Source organism: Archocentrus centrarchus, chromosome 2 (genome assembly GCF_007364275.1).
Source record: "Archocentrus centrarchus isolate MPI-CPG fArcCen1 chromosome 2, fArcCen1, whole genome shotgun sequence".
NCBI classification, from domain to species: domain Eukaryota; kingdom Metazoa; phylum Chordata; class Actinopteri; order Cichliformes; family Cichlidae; genus Archocentrus; species Archocentrus centrarchus.
The window spans coordinates 25,000,074-25,024,692 of NC_044347.1; the positions used below are offsets into that span (position 1 = coordinate 25,000,074).

At 41.3% G+C, this 24,619-nt stretch overlaps 1 protein-coding gene across 1 annotated transcript in view; it reads left to right on the forward strand.

Moving 5' to 3' along the window:
* Nucleotides 1-2,358: 2,358 nt before the first annotated feature.
* Nucleotides 2,359-24,619, forward strand: part of LOC115794157 (gamma-aminobutyric acid receptor subunit gamma-3-like) — a 129,008-nt gene continuing 106,747 nt past the window's right edge. The window contains exons 1-2 of the mRNA XM_030749484.1: nucleotides 2,359-2,496; nucleotides 2,900-3,054. Coding sequence (XP_030605344.1) covers nucleotides 2,441-2,496; nucleotides 2,900-3,054 — 211 coding nt within the window. The 5' untranslated portion in view covers nucleotides 2,359-2,440. The remainder of the gene's footprint in view (nucleotides 2,497-2,899; nucleotides 3,055-24,619) is intronic.

A 24,619-nucleotide genomic window follows, 5' to 3' on the forward strand; every position in this document is an offset into this window, starting at 1 on the left:
AAGCATGCCAAAACAAAAAGAATCCTACCATTACAACAGCAGCAGTCTGAACCATTAATACAAGCCGGGATGTGTTCATGCTTTCATGTTTGTTTCACCATATCATCCAAATGTAACAGCAGGAATTCAGACTTGTCGGGCCAATGATTTTCCAGTCTTCTGTTGTCTAATTATAGCCTCAGTTTCCTGTTCTTAGTGGCCAGGAGCTGTAACCCGTCTGCTTCAAGGTTTGACACGTGCATTCAGAGATACTCTTCTGCATACCTTGGTCATAACAAGTTGTTATTTGAGGTACTGTTGTCTTCCTGTTAGCCTGAAGCAGTCTGGCCAATCTCCTCTGACCTCTGACATCAACAAGGTATTTTTGCCCAGAGAAGTACTGTTCACTAAATATTTCCTCTTTTTCAGATCATTCTCTGTAAACCCTAGAGATGGTTGTGGGGGGAAATTCCCAGTAGCTCAGCAGTTGCTGAAATAGTCAGACCAACCCCCCTGACACCAAAAACTACATTCAGTGTCACTAAAATCACCCTTCTTTTCCATTCTAGTACTCAGATTGACAACAGGTTTTCCTGACTGTGTCCAAAAGCCTAAATGCACTGAGCTGCTGCCATGCAATTGGCTGATTAGAAATTTGCATTAACAAGCAGCTGAACAGTGGTTGGTTACGAGACATAGGAGTGACAACTAATAACAGCCATTTAATATAGATATTACATTAAGACCCAATAATTTATAAGGAATGGAATCATTTCTTATAAATGGCCATTTACAAGCTTTTTAATCTATGTGATGTTATATTAATTACTTTGTGATTTTCTTTCAGAAACTAGGACTTTCAGTTGTTCTGTACATGTCATACTTCTCTGCAGAAAGATAATTATAAGCCGATAATATTAAACACGTAGAACTTTCCAAAGCTATCCTCAGCCTTTGTTCTGTATTTGAACAGTGAAAATATTTCAACTATGCAAAAACATCATCTAACTTCATCATTCATAAAAGCAGAAATCATTTCAGTCCATTCACTTTTCAAATTAAAATTGTACCAACAGCCTTTTCACATAATGTGATAAACTTGTAGTCAGACAGACAAAGGGACAGAACTTGCACTTTTATGTTTTATAATTAAAGTGTGTTTTGCTGACAAAGCTGTTACATCTATGGATTTTTATTTAATTATATAAGCATCATCAATTACTCCTGCAGGTCAGTGCTTGTCTCCTAATTCTGTTACTATGTGGACATGCAAAATAACTAAAGGTGGATGCATCTTAATTAATTACGTCAGCATTATGAATCTGTTACTCCTGCAGGTCAGCGCTGATAGGAGGTTAGGTTGCAACACTGCGGGGGAAAACATGCACTTTCTCGCCGCCAGGGGGCAGCGAAGCCTCTTGAGTGGCGCTCAGTGGCGCTTGGGGTGCTGTGTAGATCAAAAAGTCTGGCAGGTTTGTAGGCAGAACGCAGGGCTGTCCTACTGAGCTGTGGGCCTATTCAGAAAAAAATGACTGTGTGGAGGAGATCTTGCTGCGACTCTGTCGCACGGAAACGGCGGCGTAAAGTCTGAATATGACCTCCAGGGGCGATCATCATCAGGCAAACTGCAGAAGTGCACAGTGAATAAAACTAGAGATTACACTGTTTATTTAAGAGTTTGTGCTTATTTTTGAGACTTTTTTTTAAGATGCGTAATTGAGTTTTGAGAGATTTTATTTCATCTTTTAGGACTAATTAACTAAAAAAAATGATAGTAATTAATCATAAGAATTTAAATACTTGCATCTGTAGCAAAGGTAACAATAACAAATAATAATAATGATAAAACTACTCATGGCATAGCCTGCGCAATAAAGGAGGGGGGTGTTTCCGTTTGTTTTTCATGTGGATAATGTCATGCAGTTGTGATCCAGGTAGTGTATGAGTCACGCAAGATGCTCATCTCCTAAGGTTCACCACCTCCACCAGCAGCAGCAGAAAGCGTCACCCTGCCACTCTGGTGCCCACACAGAGAGAGGGAGGAAGGAGGCGCCGCCGCTGGATCTCGTCAATTAGACGCCTAACACCCCTCGCCGCCCCCCGCCCCTACCCCTCCCACCCCATACTCCTCCTGCTTCGGCTGCTGTTGCTTCTCTTGGACTGATCACACTGATTGATCGTCGGGCGCCTTCCCGGAGGAAACCCTCCCGCGAAGGAGCGAGGAGGACCGAGGAAGGTGGAGGGGGTGGGGGGAGAGAACTCGCTATCTGTGCTGTGGTGGTGGTGGTTGTTGGTGCACATGACGCGCAGGAGAAAAAAGTGCGTGGGCGGATGAGGAAGTTCAGAGCTCGGATTGATGGTTACACACCTTACTGTACTGGCACTTGATCGCAGCAGCGGCAGCGGCAGCAGCGCAGCGTCCACCAGTTCCTGTGATCAGAGGTGATCCGCGCATGGGAAAATGACAATCAAGTTTGTGGTCATCCTTTTCACACTTTTGCTCGCTCAGGGTGCTCGGTGAGTCTCATTTGCACCTTTTATTTCTACGATCAACAGCTGAGAGGTGCTTTAAAGCTTCAAAAGTTAGGTTGCTATGAATGGAATTCTATACATGCGTGAAAGAGCCTGTATGATAATGCGTATTTTTTTCTAAGGGTTTCCCCCACACAAACACGCACTCCTACAGAGGGGGGCGCGGGGGTGGGGGAGTGGGGGACAGCACCATTTACTGCTGCGCCCAAACCCACAGTCTGGTGTCTGACAATCATTTATAGCAGGCTCCAAGTCAAACATGAGCCAGCATGCATCAATGCTTGCGATGTTTTACTCCTGCGACAAAGTTTTCATGACAATTGTGTTAGTTTAAACATGATTAAGACCCCCTGTCCCCCCCCCCCCCCCCCCCCCCTCCCACACACAGTTCTGATCTACGGGAATATGGCGACGACGACGAAGATCATCAGGACACCACTGTCAATCAGATGTTGGTCCCCAGGTCGCACCAGGAGGATGCCACGCTCATTCTGAACAATTTGCTCAAGGAGTACGACAAGACGCTGCGGCCAGATATCGGAGGTAAGATCAGGTGGCGCTGATGGAGAGTTGGGAGCTTGTTTGACAGCTGAGAAACTTTAGCGGCGATCAGCGTTGGTGGTGCTGTCCAGGGTGCTGATTGGTACTGGCTTTGTGCCTGAGCTGTCCATGGTGCTGAAACTGGTGACGACGCTGCTGCTGTGAGGGTGGGAAGATGGCTCCCCCCTCCACCTCTTTAACTCTTTTTGCAAGCTTTTTATTGTTCCTCAAGGAAGCTTCCGACATAAATTCAACCCTGTACTCCCTGTCACTCATTTTAAAACATTTTTTTTTAATACAGGAGGAAGTATTTGGTGTGTTTGGACACTCTGAGATCTCCACTAGGATTAAGAGTGAAGTTCTTGTTGAGGGTTAGCAGCATTATCCATTCAGTGGGAAAATTACAAGCTGACTGAATTCTGAGTATTTACATCATTTACATAAATAAGGCTGAAACTAATGATTATTTGTGCTTCTATGAAAGAATTCATTGCTTTGTCAATAAAATGTATGAAAATTACATCTATCCACTTCTCAGGTTTCTGGTTAATTACCTGCAAAGCTAATTCACTTGAATGTAATTTCATTTCAAATTAAAAATACAAAAATATGACATCATGGCCACATAGAGCACACCATGATGACATGGTATGCCAACATTAGCCAGAACTGCAAAGACATACTGTGCTGTGCAAAAGTTTTGAGCTCATTTCTTTGTATTTTACTAGGAAAATGGGAAATGGCTGCAGAGAAATGTGTGCAAACATGCACAGAAACACAGTATAAGGCAAAATCAGAGTTTATATAATTCTAACAAGCTTGGTAGTCAGTATGGTGTGACCATCATTATTCTTCAACACAGTGTGAACTCTCTGAGGCAGCTTTCTTGTCATTTCTTTAAGCAGTCTTCAGGAATAGTTCTTCTTGAAGGACATTCAAAGCTGTTCTTTGGATGTTTCTGCCTTTTGTTCTGTTCTCTTTGATGATCTCGCACTGCTTCAGTATTGTTGAGGTCCGGGCTCTGGGGAGGCCAGTCCATGACTGATAGTGTCCCAGTGTGTGTGTATGTGTGTGTGCAAGTATGCAAGTATGCTTTACTACATTGGCAGTGTGTTTGGGAAAATTGTTATGCTGAAAAATGAAGCCTTTGGCAATTAAATGCTGTCCAGATGACATTTGTTGATGGATCAAAATCTGATTGTACTTTTTGTGCATCAATTTTGACAAGATCTCCAAAACCACTGGCTGCAGTGGAGCCCCAGACCATGACATAACCTCCACTGTTTTACAGATGCCTGTTGACACTCACTGTTGTACCTCTTGTCATCCATACATGCTGTTGATGTTTTGAACCAAGAATTTAAAGTTTGGATTCATCACTCCATCAAACCTGTTGCCACTGATTTTCAGTCCAGCTCTTGTATAATGTGGCATACCTCTGCATTTTCTCCCCATTTCCCTTCCTTAAAAATAGAATCACCTTTTTGGTGCAAAAATACAATTTTATGTGTGTCAAACTGTGTTCTCTTTTGACAAATTGTGTCTTTTTGCGACAGGCTGCTGGTAACAAAGTGCCAACAATATAATTTAAAATGGATCCTTTGCTAAGTTGTCTGTCATGTGTAGACACAATACTGTTTCATGCCCTGATCTCTTGAGTTTGGCGCCTCTATTATGCTTGAATAATTCATAGGTCAGTGTTAACAAAAAAAACATTCTCTGAAAATGGTCAGGCACATGGCCTGGATGGAAAATAACTAAAAATGCAAATATGAGAATGCTATGCTAGCCTATTTGGCCACCACTCCCAAACTATGAAGACATATTATTTTTACACATGCCAAAAGATGAGTTGCTTGCAGTCTGACTGAAATACTGCATGTATGAGTTTGTGCTGCGTGTGTGCAGGGAGAAAGGCTGATGGTGGGAATTCGAGTCCAAATCCTCCCCTGATTGCACCCACGTTCTCTCTGCTATGGTGCAATCAAAGCCCCAAGCTTCTTGGAGGAGAGCATTCCTTTTCAGTGAGGTCTCTAATCAAAATGGTTAGCGGTTTGTTCCCCGGAGTGTTCTCACTGGTGGGCTGCTGGCTGGAAAAGTTTTCTGTGATGAGCGTGCAGTCGTCACACAATTCCCAGCTGTTGCTGCTGCTGCTGCTGCATTTTAACAGTCATTTGGAGAAATCAAGGTAGGCAGCCTGGAGATGTGGGTTCCAGTGAGGTGATTTTCACTTGGGTTTAGCACAGTGGCAGCAAGAGGGATATATTATGGTGCTATGTCATCAGACTGACTGCCTTTACCATATTAGAGGTATTATTCTCTATTATTCTGAATGTGAGGGTAGACATTCCTTCAATTGTTTCTGCTGGGGCCTTATGTTTATTTCTCTCATATTCCAATTTACCTCTGCACTGGTAACATTCTCCCTGTGTTTCTTTTCCCTTGATTCAGATTTTGCATTTACAATCAGCAATACAATCTGATATGTGGAAGCCATTTGGGAACTGCTTTACTCTAATTTTGTTTTGCTTCCTGTAGCTCACTGTGATATTTTCCACTTCCACTTCACTTAAATGTTGAAATAAAATTCAAACATTTCTGACAACCTTCCTATACAGAGGTAATTTCTGTCTGAAATGGTCTGTATTTTCTTATTAGTTTGGCCTATAGGAGGATGAAAGACATTTTGTTCCAACAGTCATACAAGACGTTTTGAGAGGCTACATACAAAGTCCTGCTTAAGCAGGACAAATCCATAGAGTCAACACTGGAGGGGTGGTGTGCAAATGCATGTCTTGCTGCAATGTTAAGGAATGGATTTCTTATAGAAATGTTAATGATTTCTATGTGAATAAATAGTTGGTGTGTCTCCATTGCTACACTACTACTGCACAACTACTGAAGCACATGAATTTGGACAGGAGTTGTGCAGTCTGTGGAAAGATGTTTGCACCATTTGACTGCAGCTCTAAAACCAACGACTCACAATTATTTTTGTCTAACTTTAACTTACAAGCTGTATAATAAAACATGGATGTAGCCTCTAAATCTGAAAAGTGAGTACCAGGCTAAACATGCTTCATTCCTAATGGTCAACAGAGGTTCGACTTCATTTATGACTTCACTGATGAGTTTGTGGTCTCAATTGTTAGTTTCAATAAGGATTAAGTAAATTAGGGAAACATTTTGAATAACAATAATGTTGGGTATGCTTTGGGGTGTGGCTACTGTATGAGCATGCAGTGTCCTCAGTTGACAACTCGAAGCGTCAGCTCCCTCTGCAGATTTCCTATAGGACTGAGGTCTGGAGACTGGCTAGACCACTCAATGACCTTAATCTGCTTCTTCTTTAACCACTCCTTTGCTACCTTGGTGGCATGTTTTGGGTCACAGTACATGGCCCAGTCCACTTGGTCCCTCATTTTAGTGAAGTTGTTCTACACCTTTAGTAGAAAAACAGCACCAAAGCATGATGCTTCCACCTCCATACTTGACTGTGGTGATGGTGTTCTTGGGGTCACACTCAGCATTTCTCTTCCTCCAAACACGACGGGTCATGTTGATGCCAAAGAGCTCGATTTTGGTTTCATCTCACCGCAGCACTTCCCTCCCAAACCTTCTCTGATTCATTTAGATGTTCACTGGCAAACCTGAGACGTGCCTGTACATGTGCCTCTTTGAGCAGGGGGACCTTGCGAGTGCTACAAGATTTCAATTCATTACAGCGTAGTGTGTTACCAATGGTGTTCTTGCTAAGAGCGCATTAATGTGTACAGTGTCGCCCTGGGGAAAGGCAATGCCTCTTGAGCAAATCTGGGTGGGACTAAAGAAAAATCTGAAAAGTTAAAAGAACAGCACCACACATACGACAACTTTCAACACACCCACTATTAAAATACCGACCTGTAGTTGTGAACATTTTTGTTAAAAATCACAGAAACACCTTTCAAAAACTAAATGAAACACATTTTATCAACCATGCATATTTTACTTCCTCATTGGAGGGGATCCGATCATCATTTTGCTGCATTTCAGTTACTCTAAATTTTGTCTTTCTGCCAGTTTCTCCTGTGTTAAAGACACTCTTAATCCTCTAAATGTCATCTTCCTCACTCTGAACAGTTTTTTTTTTTTTTATTACCTTTGGAGCTCTTTTAAGGGCTAAGATGCTTTGTGAATCACTGACCTTACCAGGATTTGTTCCTGACTTTAAGGGGGAATTCTTAGTAAACATCATAATTCTAAGAATTTCCTTAGTATTTCATCGCCTGGAGTAACTGGCTTCTAGGTTGTTGTAAGGCTTATTAAGACTCAGCCAGCGACTACAGTCTTCACCCTCCAGTTTCTACTACAAAGCCTGGGTCATAAATTTTCAGACTCTGGTGGGAAACGTCTATCTTCGCATCATTAATAGTGTTTATTTGTCTTTCTCTGAATGCTTGAAATGGCCAGACTCCCAGATATCATCGACAATAACCTTTGTTTTCCCCCTCTCTCTCTGGCTTTCACTAGCAGCTTGCTCGGATCGGTTCAGCCTGGTAGTTCACCTCGCGGGAGGAGAAGGTGGGTGTGTGTGTGGGGGAATCACCCTCTAGCTCTGCTTCCATAATTAGGGATGAAATTTTGATGCGATACAGTTGACAAACCTCAGTGTCGTCCATGAAATGTTAATGTCTTAGCAGGATTATGTGAAGCAGCAGAAGTACGTGTGTGTGTGTGTGTGTGTGTGTGTGTGTGTGTGTGTGTGTGTGTGTGTGTGTGTGTGTGTGTGTGTGTGTGTGGGAAAACGTGCTCTGACAAACACTTGGAGATGACGTTGAGTCAAAGACAGATCTGGGACATTTAAGTCACTGGAAAAGAGAGTGGGTTCTGCTGAGAACTGCTGCAATGAACCTCTGAGAAAAACACACACACACACACACACACACACACACACACACACACACACACACACACACACACACACACACACACACACACACACACACACCATAGCAAGTATTCAAGCATTCACATATACAGCAGCCACTGAAGCTGGTACTCCGAGGCTCATTTTCAAGACACACCTTGATTTTGACTAAATCACTCAACGTCTTTATACACACACACACACACACACACACACACACACACACACACACACACACACACACACACACAAACAATGTTTTTCTGTTTGCCTCTTTTTATTTTCTCATCTGTAGTTGTGCTTGTTTATAAGCCGCTGGCTGTGGAACCAGAACACAGACTGTTGTTTTAAGCAAATTTGAGATTTCTCCATTAATTGGCTGATAATTTAGAAGTTAAATGTTTGTGTCTCAAAGTAAGGTTCGCTTCATGGTTCATACAAACAATCTCTTTAGGCTAAAATGAAGCAGGGGAGGCTGTGGATGGCCGTGCTGCTGGACTTAACCATGAGTTTAACTTTCAAATCGAGCACATTTGAAGAAACGGTTTGGAGATTAATAAAATTTTAACATCAGTAAATTGGTCGTTTGAGCTGGTACAACTTTAAAGAGAGTTGCTGTTTCTGTCTACTTCACGCTAAACTAGTTACTGCCTCTCAGATTTAAGAGAGATTAAAATCTGCTCATCTAAACATTACCAGCAGAAACCATATAGTTCCTGAAACTATTCTTCTAAGTATTTGAGCATATTACCCAGTATTTACAGTACCAGTCAAAAGTTTGGACACACTCACTTTTGACTGGTACTGTTTATGATGTCAAATTACAGCCCTCCTCCCCCCACCCACCCCACAACCACTGTATTTCCTCTTTTCTATGTGATAATTAGAGTCTGACCAATAAAAGTTTTCTAAGACAGATACCGATATTTGGTGATTTTAAAATCCAATATTCTGCGATATGAGCCGATATTTTTTTCTTTCAGATACACAAACCATAAACAGATCTCTCTAACATTTGTTTTAAGTTTTTATTTATTTATTGCTTGTTGTGTTTGTGGCAATCGAAACATGTGTTGCCAACAGGGAAGTGCCCTCTTAAGCGTGAAATATACAGTGTTAACACTTGTAAAATTGAAGGGTGTTTCTCTTCTTTACTTTTTAAATGTTCTTTTATCACTTGTTCTAAATGCTGATACTGAAAGATCAACAAATGGCTAATATTGGTCACTAATATCGGCTCATGGATAAATCAGTTGGGCTCAAATTTTAAAGTTAGACAAACTTACTTCTGTCTAACTTTAAGCTGTGGACTATAAAAAGTGCCTTAAACATACATTCCTTCTAATGACCAGTAGGGGGCGTCTCCTGTGGTTGCAAGGATAAGTCTTATTGTACCTACATTTGCGACAAAATTGCTGATACTCTCACTTCCTTTATGACCTCTGTAAAAACTTTATTGATGACTTTATGCTCTCAGTCATTAATTTTAAATTTTATTTTTATACAGGATGATGTTCATTAAGCAAACCAGAGAAGCATCTAGATTTAAATTCAATTCAATTCAGTTTTATTTTTATAAAGCCAAATTACAACAACAGTCTCCTCAAGGTGCTTTACCATTGCCCCCTAAACCTAATAACTGGTTTGTGATAACTGCCAATGAGTCTTTCACATCGCTGTGGAGGGATTTTGGTCCACTCTTCTTTGCAGAATTGCTTTAATTCAGCTACTTTGGAGGGTTTTTGAACACAAACGACCTGTTTAATGTCATCTCAAACCATCTCAATCTGATTTACGTCTGGACTTTGATTCGGTCGCTCCAAAACCATCTCTTTTTCTTCTCTTTTTGAGTCATTTTGAGGTGAAGCTGCTGGGGTGTTTCAGATTGTTGTCCTACTGCATAACCCAGATTCAGGGTCCAAACTGATGGGCGGACATTCTCCTTCAGGATTTTCTGGTACAGAGCAGAATTCATGGTTCCATCAATTACAGCAAGTCTTCCAGGTCCTGAAGCAGCAAAGCAGCCCCAGACCATCACACTACCACTGCCATGTTTGACTGTTGCTATGATGTTCTTTTTATGAAATGCTGTGTTAGTTTCACACCAGTCTCGACAGCCCGCAGAATATTTTCTCAAAAGTTCTGGGGATAATCAGAATGTTTATTGGCAAATGTGAGACAAGCCTTTGTGCTCTTTTTGGTCAGCAGTGGTTTTTGCCTTGGAGCTCTTCCATGGATACCATATTGCTCAGTTTCTTTCTTATTGTTGAATCAGCTGGCCTCTCCTGAGAAGGTTCACCACTGTTCCAAGTTTTTTCCATTTGTGGATAATGGCTCTCACTGTGGTTCTCTGGAGTCCCAAAACCTTAGAAACAGCTTTGTAAGCCTTTCCAGACTGATAGATGTCAGTGACTTTGTTTCTAAGCCGTTCCTGAGTTTCTTTAGATCGTGGCATGATGTGATGCTCTTTTAGCCTGCTTCAGTTTATAGGACAGGTTAAAAAAAAGAAATCAGGAAGGAGGTAAATAATTTTTCACAGCAAATATATGCATGTATACATATACGTGTGTGTGTGTGTGTGTGTATGTATTTTGTGTGTCTGTATTTTTAACTCTATTTTAAGGCTTTGACTGATGAAGCTTTCAGATTCTGAGTAATCTATTTTCTATAAATTGCCAATAAACGGCTCCTGTAAAGCCTTTTTTTTTTCTCGAGTCAAAGATCTTTTAGTTATTTTACTTCAAAATAGATTAAAAAAGAGGTTCCAAAGCAGTGAAAGTGAAACTCCAAGATACTACAGTGTAGCAGGGTTGTTAACTCAGCGTCCCTGTTTGTTTTCCTCCTGTCACTTCCAGTCCTGTGAAGTCAGCAGCGAGTCTAATCTTCATATAAAGTGGGTGACTGGTCCACTTGAGAAGAAAAAGCAGCCCACATTTCCCCCGAGCAGAGCAAGTGTTGAGCCTCACCTTAACCGATAAGAAGCAGTTCGCCTCTGATGAAGATGAGATGCTTTTGTGTCCCTATTGTGTCACTTTCCTTTTGGATTCAGAGTGTGATCACTGTGTGAGATCTGGGTGATCCTCGTGTACTGTGCAAAGATGCACATGGGTATATGTGTCAGTGTTTGCGTCTGTGCTCACCGGGGAATCAGGGACAAAGAGGGCTGGAGTGGAAGGCTTTGTATGCTGCAAGGGCTCTTCAGCCACACGCGTTTAGAGTTTGGAAGCCAGGATGATTCAAGGAACTCAATTAAATTTGGATCTGAGGCGCTTTCTAGAAATACAACAGGCCTTCAGTGAATTAAAAGCTACATTAAAAGACAGATTCAAGTCTTTCACAAACTAATGCACCATTTCCTTCTGTTTGAGCAACATTTGTTGAAAATTACAGCGCTTCAGTTTTATCTATATGGCACCGGTTAAAAAGAACAGTTTTGCTTCACTGTTGCCTCACAGCAAGAAGCTCTGGGTTTGAATGCGTCTTTGTGGAGTTTGCATGTTCGCCCCGTGTTTTGTGTGGGTTTCAGGTACTCTGGTTTCCTCCCACAGTCCAAACGCATGCAGTTAGTGGTGCAGCATGCAGTTAATTGGTGATTCTAAATTGCCCATAGGTGTGAATGGTTGTCTGTCTTTCTGTTTTAGCCCTGCGACAGGTTGGCGACCTGTACAGGGTGTACCCTGCTTCTTGCCCTATTACAGCTGGGACAGGCTCCGGCCCCCCTCGTGACCCTGAGCAGGATAAGTGGAGGAGGATGGATATAGTTTAAATGTAATTGACTAAAGAATAATATACAAGTTATTGCAAACAAACCTCGTCTAATGCCACGCTGACTATATCATATTTTTGTCTATGTCAGATTACTGAGTTATTAAATCTTGCCTGTTGAGCCTCCTAATCAGTCACACTTGTCAACATATGTGATGTCATCGGATGGCACTAGCTAACAGTTGTCAGGTCAAGAACGCAAACAGTCAATGGCAACAGAAGCAGTGTGTATGACAGTGGTTATCTGTCCTTTCACAGTTACAACTAACTAGACCGGCCATTTTTACACAGCTGGTAGAAAACACTGGCTGCTGGAGCGCTCTGTTCTCCTATTGGTTCACCTAACAGAAGTGGACAAGTTGGCTTTCATCTGTTTCCAGCAAACATTATTGAAACAGCGACACTGTCTCTTCTGTCAAATCTGCAGTATGATGCCAAAGACTGCACCACAGGCAGACAAAAGATGATGTTTCCCCATCTAATTTTGGGCCAATCAGACTGTCTCTTACAAATTCTGTCATTTGTTTGCATGGAGAATTTGTTAACAAAAGGTTATGGAAACAACTCTATGGAGGATGGGGGGTGGAGTGTGAGTGTGTGTGTGTGTGTGTGTGTGTGTGTGTGTGTGTGTGTGTGTGTGTGTGTGTGTGGGCGGGGGTGATGTGTCGACATATGAAATGTGCCCACGTATCTTCAGCTTCAGCACATTTCATTTTGGAACTATTTTTCAACCAAACGTAGACATTCAAGAAGCTAACAGTTATTCATGCTGGGTTATGACACATTAACTGAGATGAAACAGATAGCATGCATGATACCCTGAGATGGACCACTACCATTGTTGTCAGGATGCAACTGGGTTGATACTGATGTAGTCGGAACATGGCACTGGCAAGTCCAGTATGGATAGTCCAACATAAATTCATAAAGGGCACAAATTGGAACTGGTTTTTAATCACAATGCAGTGTCGTGAGCTGATTGTGCTGGGCAGCACGTATAAGGTGCACTATAAGGTGCACAGTTCAATTTCAGCCTGGATGCAGCTGAATATGGCCAGGTAGCTGATTCAGTTTCAGCTCGTGTGTGATCGCAGGCAGTAACTGTGACTGAAGGCTGTAATCGTCCATAGCTAACAAGCTATTGATCTACACTGACTGACCAGGTCGCTGCAATCATATCTGCCATTATTGCCTCCCTGAATATGTCTGGCACTTACAATTAAGTCAGTGGGTGGCAGTGGAAAGTGAAAGACTGTGTGTGCATATGAATGGGAAGTCGCAGTGCATGTGTGTGCAGTTTTATTCATATATATTCATTTGTGGCCACTGACATGGCTTTCCCTATACAGAAATGTTATGTGCATGAGCTAAATGTGTGCGTGTGCGTGTGTGTGTGTGTGTGTGTGTGTGTGTGTGTGTGTGTGTGTGTGTGTGTGTGTGTGTGTGTGTGTGTGTGTGTGTGCGTGTGTGTGTGTGTGTGTGTGTGTGTGTACACCTTCTTATGAAGTCTACAGAGAGAGGGGGGGACTTCAGAAGGATTCAGATAAAAGGCAGGTGTGTCAGAAATAGAAACCGAAGCTGCTCCGACATTGTTGATTTGCAGCTGTTTCCTGTCTCTTTTACTTCTATTTCCATCTGTTTTTCTTCCTTTCCATTCAGTCAACCCCCCAACCCCCGTCTCTCCTGCTACCTATCAATTACATCATGCTGCTACATAATATATATCAATAATGACGCTCAAAATTTTAGAGTTGTTGAAATTCAAGCAAAGGTTTGACCTGCTTTAGATGCGTATTAAAATGACCCGTTTCAGAAGTCACATCAGATTCAATCACTTCACTGCGACGCACGTGAGTGGAGGACGGGATGTAGGCACTACAACATTTGCTGAATTCTAGTCATATATATTATATGTAAGCAGGCATGCATTTTTGCCTCATTTGATAAATGATTTAGGTGTATACAGTTTCTGTTATTAAAGCATAAAAACGAGTGGAAATCAAATTTGAGAAAACTTAATGTCATTTGCAAAGAAAGTTCTGACTGGGTTTATATTCTTTTCTGCACCACGGGGACCAAAATAGCAAGGAGGTTTTTTTTTTTTGGTTACCAAACGCTGTGATTTCCCACTGATGTGCAGCTTTAACTGAGGAACAAAAGGCGAGTAGGAAGAAAGTGACGTTAACTATCGGTGATGAAAGGGGCACTTTCTGCCTCACAAGGAATACAAAGAGATGTGCTCACGCTACTTCACCAGTAATCCAGGTGCTCAAGTAAGAAATGAGCTAAATGTTTAGAAGACGAATTGACTGGGCCACTTTTTGTTGGGACTGAAATATCTCAGCAGGAGTGCTCTCATTAAGGTAGCACTATCAAACCTCTATAATACAGTGTGTGGCCCAACCACAGAGAGAGCTCCCAGAGAGCTTATTTGCTGCTTCCAGCATTAAAAGGAAAGATGCAGGCCAGAGCCACTTTGACATCAAATGATAAACGGTTGAGCCAACTGTAATTAGTGACCATTAGTGGATGTATATCATCCGAACAGCTGTGTAGTCATTACAGTTGCCCGGCTTTCTTTTACTTTTCCCCTTTAGGCCGTATACTTCTATTAAATCATTCATTGTGCTTTTATATGCATAGCAAAGCTCATCTGCCTCTCCTCCAGTCTTCGCTGTGCCTGCCCCTAACACATGCACCATGTGACACAAAAAGTTGAGGAGATAAACCAAGTTCTCCACAGTTGCATAGTAGCGTTCAGCTCTAATTTAAAACCATCAGATTGAAACACTCATTCTGTTCTCTCTCATTTTGAGATGATGGTGTTGGATCAGCGTAGCTGCTCCGAGCGCACACATTCATTTAAGAAGGGCAGAAATGCTAGTGTGAAATTGTATGTGCTTCCATTTGGCGTGTCTTAGTTAAATGCAGAGATGCAAAAATATACTACTAATAATATTAGCAATAGTAATCAAATGCATCCATTGGTGCAGGCTTAGTACTAATGGATGATGTAATTAGTAATTAGCAAATGCTAGCATGCTAGCATGCCACCCCAGTTTCACTGATGACTGTCACATAAAAAAAGACATTGACAACCTCCTTGTGACAAAATTGGTGGTTGCCCAGTGATTACTTAGAATTTCTTTGCATTTGGCAAAAATTTGCAAGTAGTTGCGGTGACTTTCGGTCACAACGTAATTGCACAGGTCACCTGGTCGGAGGAAACCTGTCTCCAAACAGTTGCAGTCCAACTTGGACTGACTGCAATCACTCTCAGACAGATTGGTGAAGGTTCATAAATAACTCTCTTCTAATTTATAAACATCAACAGGTTCCAAAAAGTTGCAATCAATCTGAGTCAGACTGCACAGATGAACGAGACTCGTCTCTGATGCCTCTCTTTGTAATAGGCAACTCAGCTCAGTTGGTTGAATTCTGGTTATATTCCTAAATAAAAGTAATGTTGTTGAGTGCCTATCTCATTTTGCAGTTAAATGGCCTTCCTGCAGCAACTATGCCACTATTTGTGAAGAAATTTCAGAACTTCCATTTCAGATCTATGAGTTTCTGGCTGGAATGTAAAGTAGTTAATGTGAATGTATGTGTATGTAGATGGCAACATACAGCAACTGATTTGCAGTCATTTTTTATTTATCTCTGGCAATCATTGCATTGTCACAAAGAGACTGCCTGTAACTGCCAGCTTTACCCCATTCAATAGCAGACTGACTGCAGACTGATTCAGCCTTATTGCTGTTTTATCGCCATCTTCACGCACCAAAGTTGTTTTGAAGACGACATCTGACTGCGAATGGTTGCAGACCTGGTGCCTGTGTTGGAAACCACTATTTCAAAGGCAACAAGATCACAAGTTTATTGCATATGTTCACAATATTTTGTACTGTTATCTTCAACCACTATTATCCCGAGTGTGACTGTAGCATTCTCTTTTTTTTGTCAGTGAGTCAAGCTGCACTCTGTACTATCTGTGATAAACCACTGATAATCATTAAGCCAACAAGCCACATTACTCATAATGAATCCCATCATGAAATTAAAACAACCCGAGCAACTAAACTGTACAACATGGAATGACCATTGAAGTATCTGAGTATGAAAGAACACAGAATATTTTCGCTCATGCTCATATTCCTCTGCACCGTTGGGCTAACTTAATCTGCAAAACAGATGAAGGTAATTAATAATAATTAGTCACATTGACTCAAAAGGGGTGAAAATGCCAGAGGAAATATATTTGACTAAGTAGAATTAAAAAGCAAAAGTTTGCAGTTTTAAAAATACAATTAAAAGAGCCGTTTACCAACCTGTGTCCTAGTGCTCCTAAGTAGCACTAGGACACAGGTTGGTAGTAGCCAAAGCTACTGCCTCCTTGCAGCTCCATCACCTTCAGATTTGGCTCAGAGGAACGTGTTTTGCAGCAGGTCCATGCAGCTTTTGAGTGTATAGACTTTCTGTTCCCATCCAGATCTTCAAATATCAACATGGAGAGGCAAATTATGTTCATTTAAAGCAGAAATGGTTTAATGGCAACTTGATATGAAGCCACTCTTTACACAAGATGCAGGCTTCTCTGTCTGCATGACACGTGCACTAGACTAAGATCACGTAAATATCATGTGCCAACACCTTCAGCTGTTACCACTTAGACGTGACTTTGAGTGTGGTGATGGTGGGGGACTTGTGGAGAAAGCCAGGGAAAGTCAATAGTGATCGATAAAGCTAGAATTTGGTTGTCGATATACAATATTACACCTGTAAATTATATTACATAGAGGGTCCATAAGGACCCTTCCTGTTTCACTTATTCTTTAAGACTGAGTAGGAAACAATGAATGAAAGGAAAATTGCTGAAAGAAAAACTGTATTGACATTGACTTCAGCTCTCCTGAAGACAAACTCCAGCCATGGTTCTTCACTACAATCCTTTTGGACATTATGACCCTATTGATTTTTTGGTTACTCTTCATTGCAACCTCTCCTAAGATAAGCTAATATCAATCCTTCAGGCAGCAAAACACATGCCTGTTGGCTGCAGTAGGAGGAATGAGCCAATGAGCCTTTAAAGTAGGAAGCCAAATGTCATGCAATGCACAGAGAAACTGCAAAAAACCCAAGAGCTAGATCTCAAGCTCTACAGGCCTCAGTCAGCATGTTAAATGTTGAAGTTCGTGACATTACAATTAGAAAGAGGCTGCACAAGTATGACTTGTTTGGAAGAGTTGCCAGGAGAAAAACTTCTTCTCTCTAAATAGAGCATGGTAGCATGACTTAGGTTTGTAAAGTTGCAATGACTTGGCTGTCATTGGGTCACACAACAGGACAATGATCCCAAACACAGCAGAACATCTTCAACAGAATGACTGACAAAGAGAAGAATGGAGGCCTTGCAGTGGCCCAGTCAGAGTTCAGACCTCAACCAGACTGAAGCATTGTGGTGGGACCTTAAGAGAGCTGTGCAAAAACAAATGCCCTCATACCTCAATGAACTGAAGCAGCGTTGTAGAGAAGAGTGGGCCAAAATTTCTTCAAAACAATGTGAGAGACCGATAAAGTCACACAGAAGACAATTATGTTAAGTTATGGCTACTAAAGGTGGTTCTACAAGCTACTGAATCATGGGGGTCCTTAGTTTTTCTTAAATAAATGAACGCACACTGTAATATGTCACGTGTTGTGATGTATTCTGAGGTTGTATTTAAATAATTTTAGTGTCTGGACCTTTGAAACTCTGACCCTGTACACAGACTCTCACATATCAGCGTATAAATGACTCAGTATCTCCCTTTAAATGTTTTTTTTTTTTTCTCCTTGTGTCAGTTTTACATCATATTAGTCTCAGCAATTAAAGTGTTTTTGTGATCGGCTGTTTAGATTTTCAGCTTGGATATTGGAAACAGTGACATAATGTTCTGAAAAACTGTATGCGGTCCTCTTTGTAATTGCCAATTTTCCTACTGAAATGCTTTTTAACATCATTACATTGAAATCATTAGATGCAGTTGATGAATTTGCTTAATATTTTCCTAACAGGCTATAATTTCCATCACTGTAACTACTCTGTTGGAACAAAATAAGCTAGAAAACATGGAGAGGAATGGAAAATGTACTAATAGATTTACCAATTAGAATTAAATTAAACTGATGCTTTAACTTCAACATCCACGAGGTCACCAGTGACCGGGTTAGAGTCAGGGGTGGCATACGGTTAAGTCCACACCAACATCCTTATAAGGAATTTTCACCTGTTGAAACAGGGTCAGGAACAGCAGTTTAACATTACATCAATGGGGTGGCTGTAGCTCAGGAGATAGAGTGGGTCGTCTACCAATCAGAGGGTTAGTGGATTGATCCCTGGCTCCTCCAGCCTGTGTGTTGAATTGTCCTTGAGCAAAACACTAAACCGCACCCACTCAAGTCCTGCAATAATGTTTGTGTGTCAGCGAGTGAATGTGGCTTGTAGTGCAAGCTACATAACTCTTGGGCTATGCTGAAAAATCAGGGTAGAAAAACAATAAATTAAATTAACCATCATGCCTCACTACCAAAGTTAATAGGACCTTAACGTGGCCAATAAAAACTATCCACCTTATAGGGGTTTTCTGTGGTACCCTGCACTTCAGTGTCAGCAGCAGACCCTTTGTGTCCTGTGGGTTGTGTGGTGGGCCCACCATCATGACTTTTTCACTTTGTTATGATCATAAATTTTATTTATTTATTAACTTTTTTTTGCAGTGTGGATGGGCACATTTCATTGCTGGGGGAGGTGGTGTAGTTGCAGACATCATTGGGAAGGCCCTGGATCCAAGTGGAAAAGGTGGAGCTGACCATATGCAGGAACTCTGAGTTATAATTGGCTAAAGTATGAACCGATGGGTGACATCACAGCTCGCTAACTTCACAGAAACCACCAGGATGAGCCCCTGACTTTTCCCCTAACTCTGTCACCAGCAAATGTTTTACTAATGCAGTTGGTGTTCGGTTGTACTTTGCGTAAACAGCATACCAACTAAACATCAGCATGCCAGCATTATGATTGTGAGCATATTAGTATGCTGATGTTAGAAAGTAATCTCAAAGCACAGCTGTACCCACAGCATCACAGCTGCTAGCATGCCTTGGCAAACAGCCGCTGCAAACACATCTATAACTGCAGCACCCTTGAAATCCTGTTTTAAAATACATAAAAGGGAGGCAAAGATGTCATGTAAGCATTCACCAGCAGTAGACACAAGGTTATGTTATACTTTTAGTATTTGAGTAATCACTTCATGCTGGAGGGGTCGTGCTATCCAGCTGCCCTTTGGACAAATAGGGTGATGACTGCAGCCCCGCTTTGTCAGTGGCTTAATCATATGTAGCATTTTAACAGCTGCTTTATTGAATACCCGCACAAAATTGCAGCATTTCTAACAGAGTGAAATCGTTACTCTTTGCCCCTCTGGCTCAGATCTTTGTTGGCTTTGAGGCCAACTTGGCCCTTGCAGGCCTCTTCTGCTTGATCTTCACAGAGCTGACATTTGGCACAGTGGTAACACCTCACCAGCTGAAAGGACAATTCTCACACAAGCCTCCTCGATAGGCTATTTCAAGTCGAGTGACATTTGATTAGATGAAGAGGAGTTTAGAGTCCTGGCAAATGCTTCTCCTCACATCTCAGGAAGCCGGGCTAGCCGAACCGACAGTCACCTGTGGCAGGGAGGTGCAGCAGCTTCACACACACCGGTGTGCACACAAGTTGCACATGCATGGAAATGGCAGGTGCGAATGTGTGCATACTTGCAGACACACACACACACACACACACACACACAAGCTGGCAGATGTAACCTTTTATGGGCTCTGTAATGCAAATGTCTCTTGCCCAGTGTGTGTGTGTGTGCCCAGTGTGTGTGTCTCTGCTGGAGGGTTTAATGTATAAATCATGCTTTTCTTGAGTTTTACACTCCAGTTTGTTTACGCTATATTTTTAAAGAGTACTCAACTTATTAGCCTTTTGGCCACTGACAGTTTGGTGAGGAAGGTGGTTCTAAACCTAAATCCTAGTTTGAGGAACTCTTGAGCGAAAAGCGTGAAACAGCTCATTTCCTGGTTTGAGGTCTAACTGTGCGGATACTCACAAGTCACAAAAAAGCAAAATGTTCCCATCGGTGCCTCAATCCGACGTGACATAAATGTACATAAACATCTAGAAACAAACTCTTATTTCTTTAAGGGTTTTTTTTTTTTCAGTATGCAGAGCTAAAAAGTGCACATGGGGAATATGATGTGGTGATGCAGTAGCTTAAGAAGAGAGTATTACCTGGTAGAGAGTATTTTATACAGTCTGTGGCAAATGTTCATCCTGTCTCATGTCTGGTGAGAAGGGCGTAGAATAGTGGGAAGGAAAACTGCAGCAGGAGGGTTCTTATATTTTCCAATTCTAAAATGTTGTTTTTCTATTTTAGATTTTGGCTTTAAGTAGCTTTAAATAGAGAGCGCTGCTGAGTTCTATGCATGTCTATTGTAAAAAAAAAAAAAATGGCCATACCCCTCATGATGTCATAGATTTGGGGTGAATTTTGGGTGAATGCAGCTTTAAGGTTTCCTTCCCTGTAACCAGGCGGGTTTTGGAACAACCAGATCCATTTTTGACTGAGCAGCTAATTAAATTCTGAGCACATTTTTTTATGTTGATATTCATATCATGTCATGTATTGTCATCTGCCATTAAATATTGTGCGTGGGACATTGTGTCACCACAGTGATGGGTGCCTGTGTGTTGACAGGCATTGTGATCATTATAAGTTCTACTTACAGATAAGATGATCTCATTATACTTTGCTGCATCTTGCTGCATAAATTAGCAAATTAATGAGTTTTTTCAAACATCTATACTTCTTTAATACTTAAAAAAAAAATAGGGCGCTACCTTCCAAGTGAACACGAATATACTGACAGAAATATTTGCAAATTAATGCAGCTTCCTGTGTTTTTCTTTTCTTTTAAGTCAACACACGTTGTCTGTGGAGGCAAGCATTAGGCCTTGACCAGGATTTTAGCTTCTCTTAAAATATTTAATTCTTCTGCAAAGAGAGGTTGTGGAGCTTGGTAAAACCTTGCCTTTCATTCCTTCAGCGTCCCTGAGTTAATGAGAGGCCACAAAGGAATGGCCAAGCAATCATGTAGAGCTTTAAAGTGCTGGACTGATACCAAAGTGAAGTGCATTAGGTGGTAATAAGACCAAGCTGGGCTCGGATCATGGCTGACACATTTCCCATCCCCGTGAGCTCCAGCCATTAAATCGATTTCCATCTGAGTCTCCCATGTCCACTCCACTCCAGCCAAAGCTCTGGTGGTTAGCCAGGGATTTGGGAGGTGTGGATAGACTTTTAAAATGCAGAAGGAGACAAGAGGGGTAGCCTGAGCCTGTGTGGTCTGTACTTCCACTTAAGTCTGAGTTATTTAGTAGAACTGCTCTGAAGAATTAAGGTATTACTACAACTAAATCTAGGTGAATAAAAAACAAAACAAAACAAATTTTAGTTAATGGAAATAATAATAATAAAAAAAGAAGCAAACTTTTAAAAAATGGATGTAAAAGTATACAGTAGACAATACTGATTACTCATAAAACTTTAAATAACAGGAAATGTCCATCTGATGAGGTTTTGGTACATCCCTTTATGGAGACGTGGGATGTCTGCATGACTGCAAATCGTCTGTCTTCAAGAAATCTTCATGTCGTGATACCTGTTCACTTTGTTTATTTATTGACACTGACATGAAAACTAATACAAATATAATTAAAACTAAATGTTTTCAATCAATAAAAATAATCTGAAATGAGTGAACCCACTCTGGAAACTAATTGAACTGAATTGAAAACAAAACCTTGAAAGAAAATTACAAATAAAAACAAATTAGAAAAAGCCAAAGCTGTAACACCCATAAGGTGTAAAAGAAAAAGAAAAACCATGTAAAAGAAAAACTTCTTCTCTAGTGCTTCCAGTGGTCTAGTGGTGAATATATTTGCTTGACAAGATTGTTGCCGGTACGACTTTGAAGGTGGTCAATAATGATAAATATTGTTCCTCACTAGGTAGTTTCTGCAGCCTCGACTGCATCTGTTACACTTGGGAAACCCCATCAAATTTCAGGGATTATTTTTTTCTTTCTGTTATTGAGATGGAGATGGATTGTGACACAATAAGAGGAAATTTAGGCCAATCACAAGTGTAAAAGACAATTTGCATGCTCTTAGCTGTCAAAGGTGCATCCAAATTAAAACGTCCAAATTTCATTTAAGGAGTCTCTCAGTTGCTTTGATTTACAATTTAACATTAAATAATTTTTCTTCTGATTCCATTACTTACGCGCAGCATCAGGTAGCCTATATAATGAGTCCATTCATCCATCTATGAGAGTCTCCAATGCAGGGGGACTTCCATGCTTTTTGTTATATACACTGTATTGCTAAAAGTATTCACTCACTCACCCATCCAAATCAGTGAATTCAGGTATTCCAATCACTTCCATGGCCACAGGTGTATAAACCAAGCACCTAGGCATGCAGACTGCTTCTACAAACATTTGTCCAGTCGTGAAATTTCCTCACTACTAAATATTCCACAGTCAATTGTTAATGGTATTCTATGTGTTAGGCCATGTAAGATCACACAGTGGAGTCAGTGGATGCTGGGGGTCATAGTGCGCAGAGGTCGCCAACTTTCTGCAGTCAATCACTACAGACCTCCAAACTTCATGTGGCCTTCAGATTAGCTCAAGAACAGTGCATAGAGAGCTTCATGGAATGGATTTCCATGGCTGAGCAGCTGTATCCAAGCCTTACATCACCAAGCACAATGCAAAGCGTTGGATGCAGTGGTGTAACTCATGCCGCCAATGGACTCTAGAGCTGTGGAAGAACTTGACCGGCCTCCACAGAGTCCTGACCTCAACCTGACAGAACACCTTTGGGATGAATAAGAGCAGAGACTGTGAGCCAGGCCTTCTCATCCAACATCAGTGTCTGACTTCACAAATGCGCTTCTGGAAGAAGGTCAAAAATTCCCATAAACAGTCCTAAACCTTGTGGAAAGCCTTCCCAGAAGAGTTGAAGCTGTTATAGCTGCAGAGGGGGGTCCGATATCATATTAAACCTTATGGATTAAGAATGGGATGTTACTCAAGTTCATGTGTGTGTGAAGGCAGATGAACACACACACACTATATGGGCTGGGCCACCTATACATTACACCTACAGAAGCTGCTTAACCACAGAAACCTGTGCTATGAAGCTCCTGGCACACAGTTTTAGTGTTGAACTTAATGCCAGCGGAGGTTTGGATCTCTGCAGTACCTGGACTTACTCAGAGTTTCTGTCTGATTTCTCAGACTTTTTATCTGAGATAAAAGTTCAGATAAAATAATTATAGTAGGTGATTTTAACATCCATGTAGATGCTGAGAATGACAGCCTCAACACTGCATTTAATCTATTAGATTCAATTGGCTGCTCTCAAAATGTAAAGGAGCCCACTCACCACTTTAATCATACTCTGAATCCTGGCCTGACATAGAAACTAAAGACCTAACAGTATTCCCTGAAAGCTCCTGTCTGATCAGTTCTTAGTAACATTTACATTCACGTTAATGGATTACACAGCAGTGGGGAATACGTTTTATTACAGTAGAAGTCTGTCTGAAAGTGCTGTAATAAGTTTAAAGATCTAATTCCTTCATTATACTCTTCAGTGCCATGTGTCAACACAGTGCAGAGCAGCTACCTAAAATCTGCTCCCAGTGAGGCAGATTATCTTGTCAATGTCACTGTCGCCAAATGCTTGCTCATAGGGAGTCGGTTAGACTGTTGGGTTTTCTCTGTATTATTGTAGGGTCCTTACCTACAATACAAAGCGCCTTGAGGCGACTGTTGGTTGTGATTTGGCGCTATATAAATAAAATTGAATTGAATTGAAATCAGGAGACTTTGGTGACTATGTGCCTGAACACTCGCTGACCCCACTCTGCAACTTCACTGTGTGGCTGAGTTGCTGTGGCTCATAATACCACATACAGCTGATGGTGGAATATCTCAGAGGGAAGAAATTTCACCAGCTGACTTGTTGCAATGGTGGCATCCTATTACAGTACTATGCTCAAATTCATTGAGTTCTTTAGAACTATGCATGGCTAGGTGCTTGATTTTATGCACCTGTGATAACAGCACTGAAAACGGCCAGTAAAGAGGTGTGGTCCAAAGCTTTCATCTGTGGATGCTGTGGTGACTTAGTGGGTGAGCAGGGGACCGCATATGCCACGCGACTGTGGTGCGGGCAGCCTGGGTTTGTGTCTAACCTGTGGCCTTTTCCTTCCCCTCTCTCTATAGCCTATTTCTTAATTATACATCACAATCAATCGTGATCTGACAGCAACTGACGTGTTCTTCACTTCAGAGGGGTGAGCTCTTACTTATAGGGTTAACAGCTTAATAATTGTCTAATCCTTTTATCAAGATTCACCAATTCACATGGGATAATGTTTTAAACATCAAACTGCCTATCAAAACGCAGCTGCTACATTACTAAAACTCTGACATAATGAATTATATAACACTTAATGTAGTGTCAGATCTTGTCCAGAGTCCATAATATCACACAAGTACTATGGAGCATTTCATCAGTGTTGGGGGAATTTTTGAATGAAGCCATTGGGAACATTAATATAAAAGACTAAGACTCAATGATCATTTTGAAGCAGCTATGTCACATATATATCATCTTCCTGAAAACAGCTCCACAGTAACATTTTAATGTGAAAGTCTGTCTGGCATGGCTGCCATCAATAACATTAAGGACCCATCCCCCCCAACTCTGACTGGACAGTTTCTTTT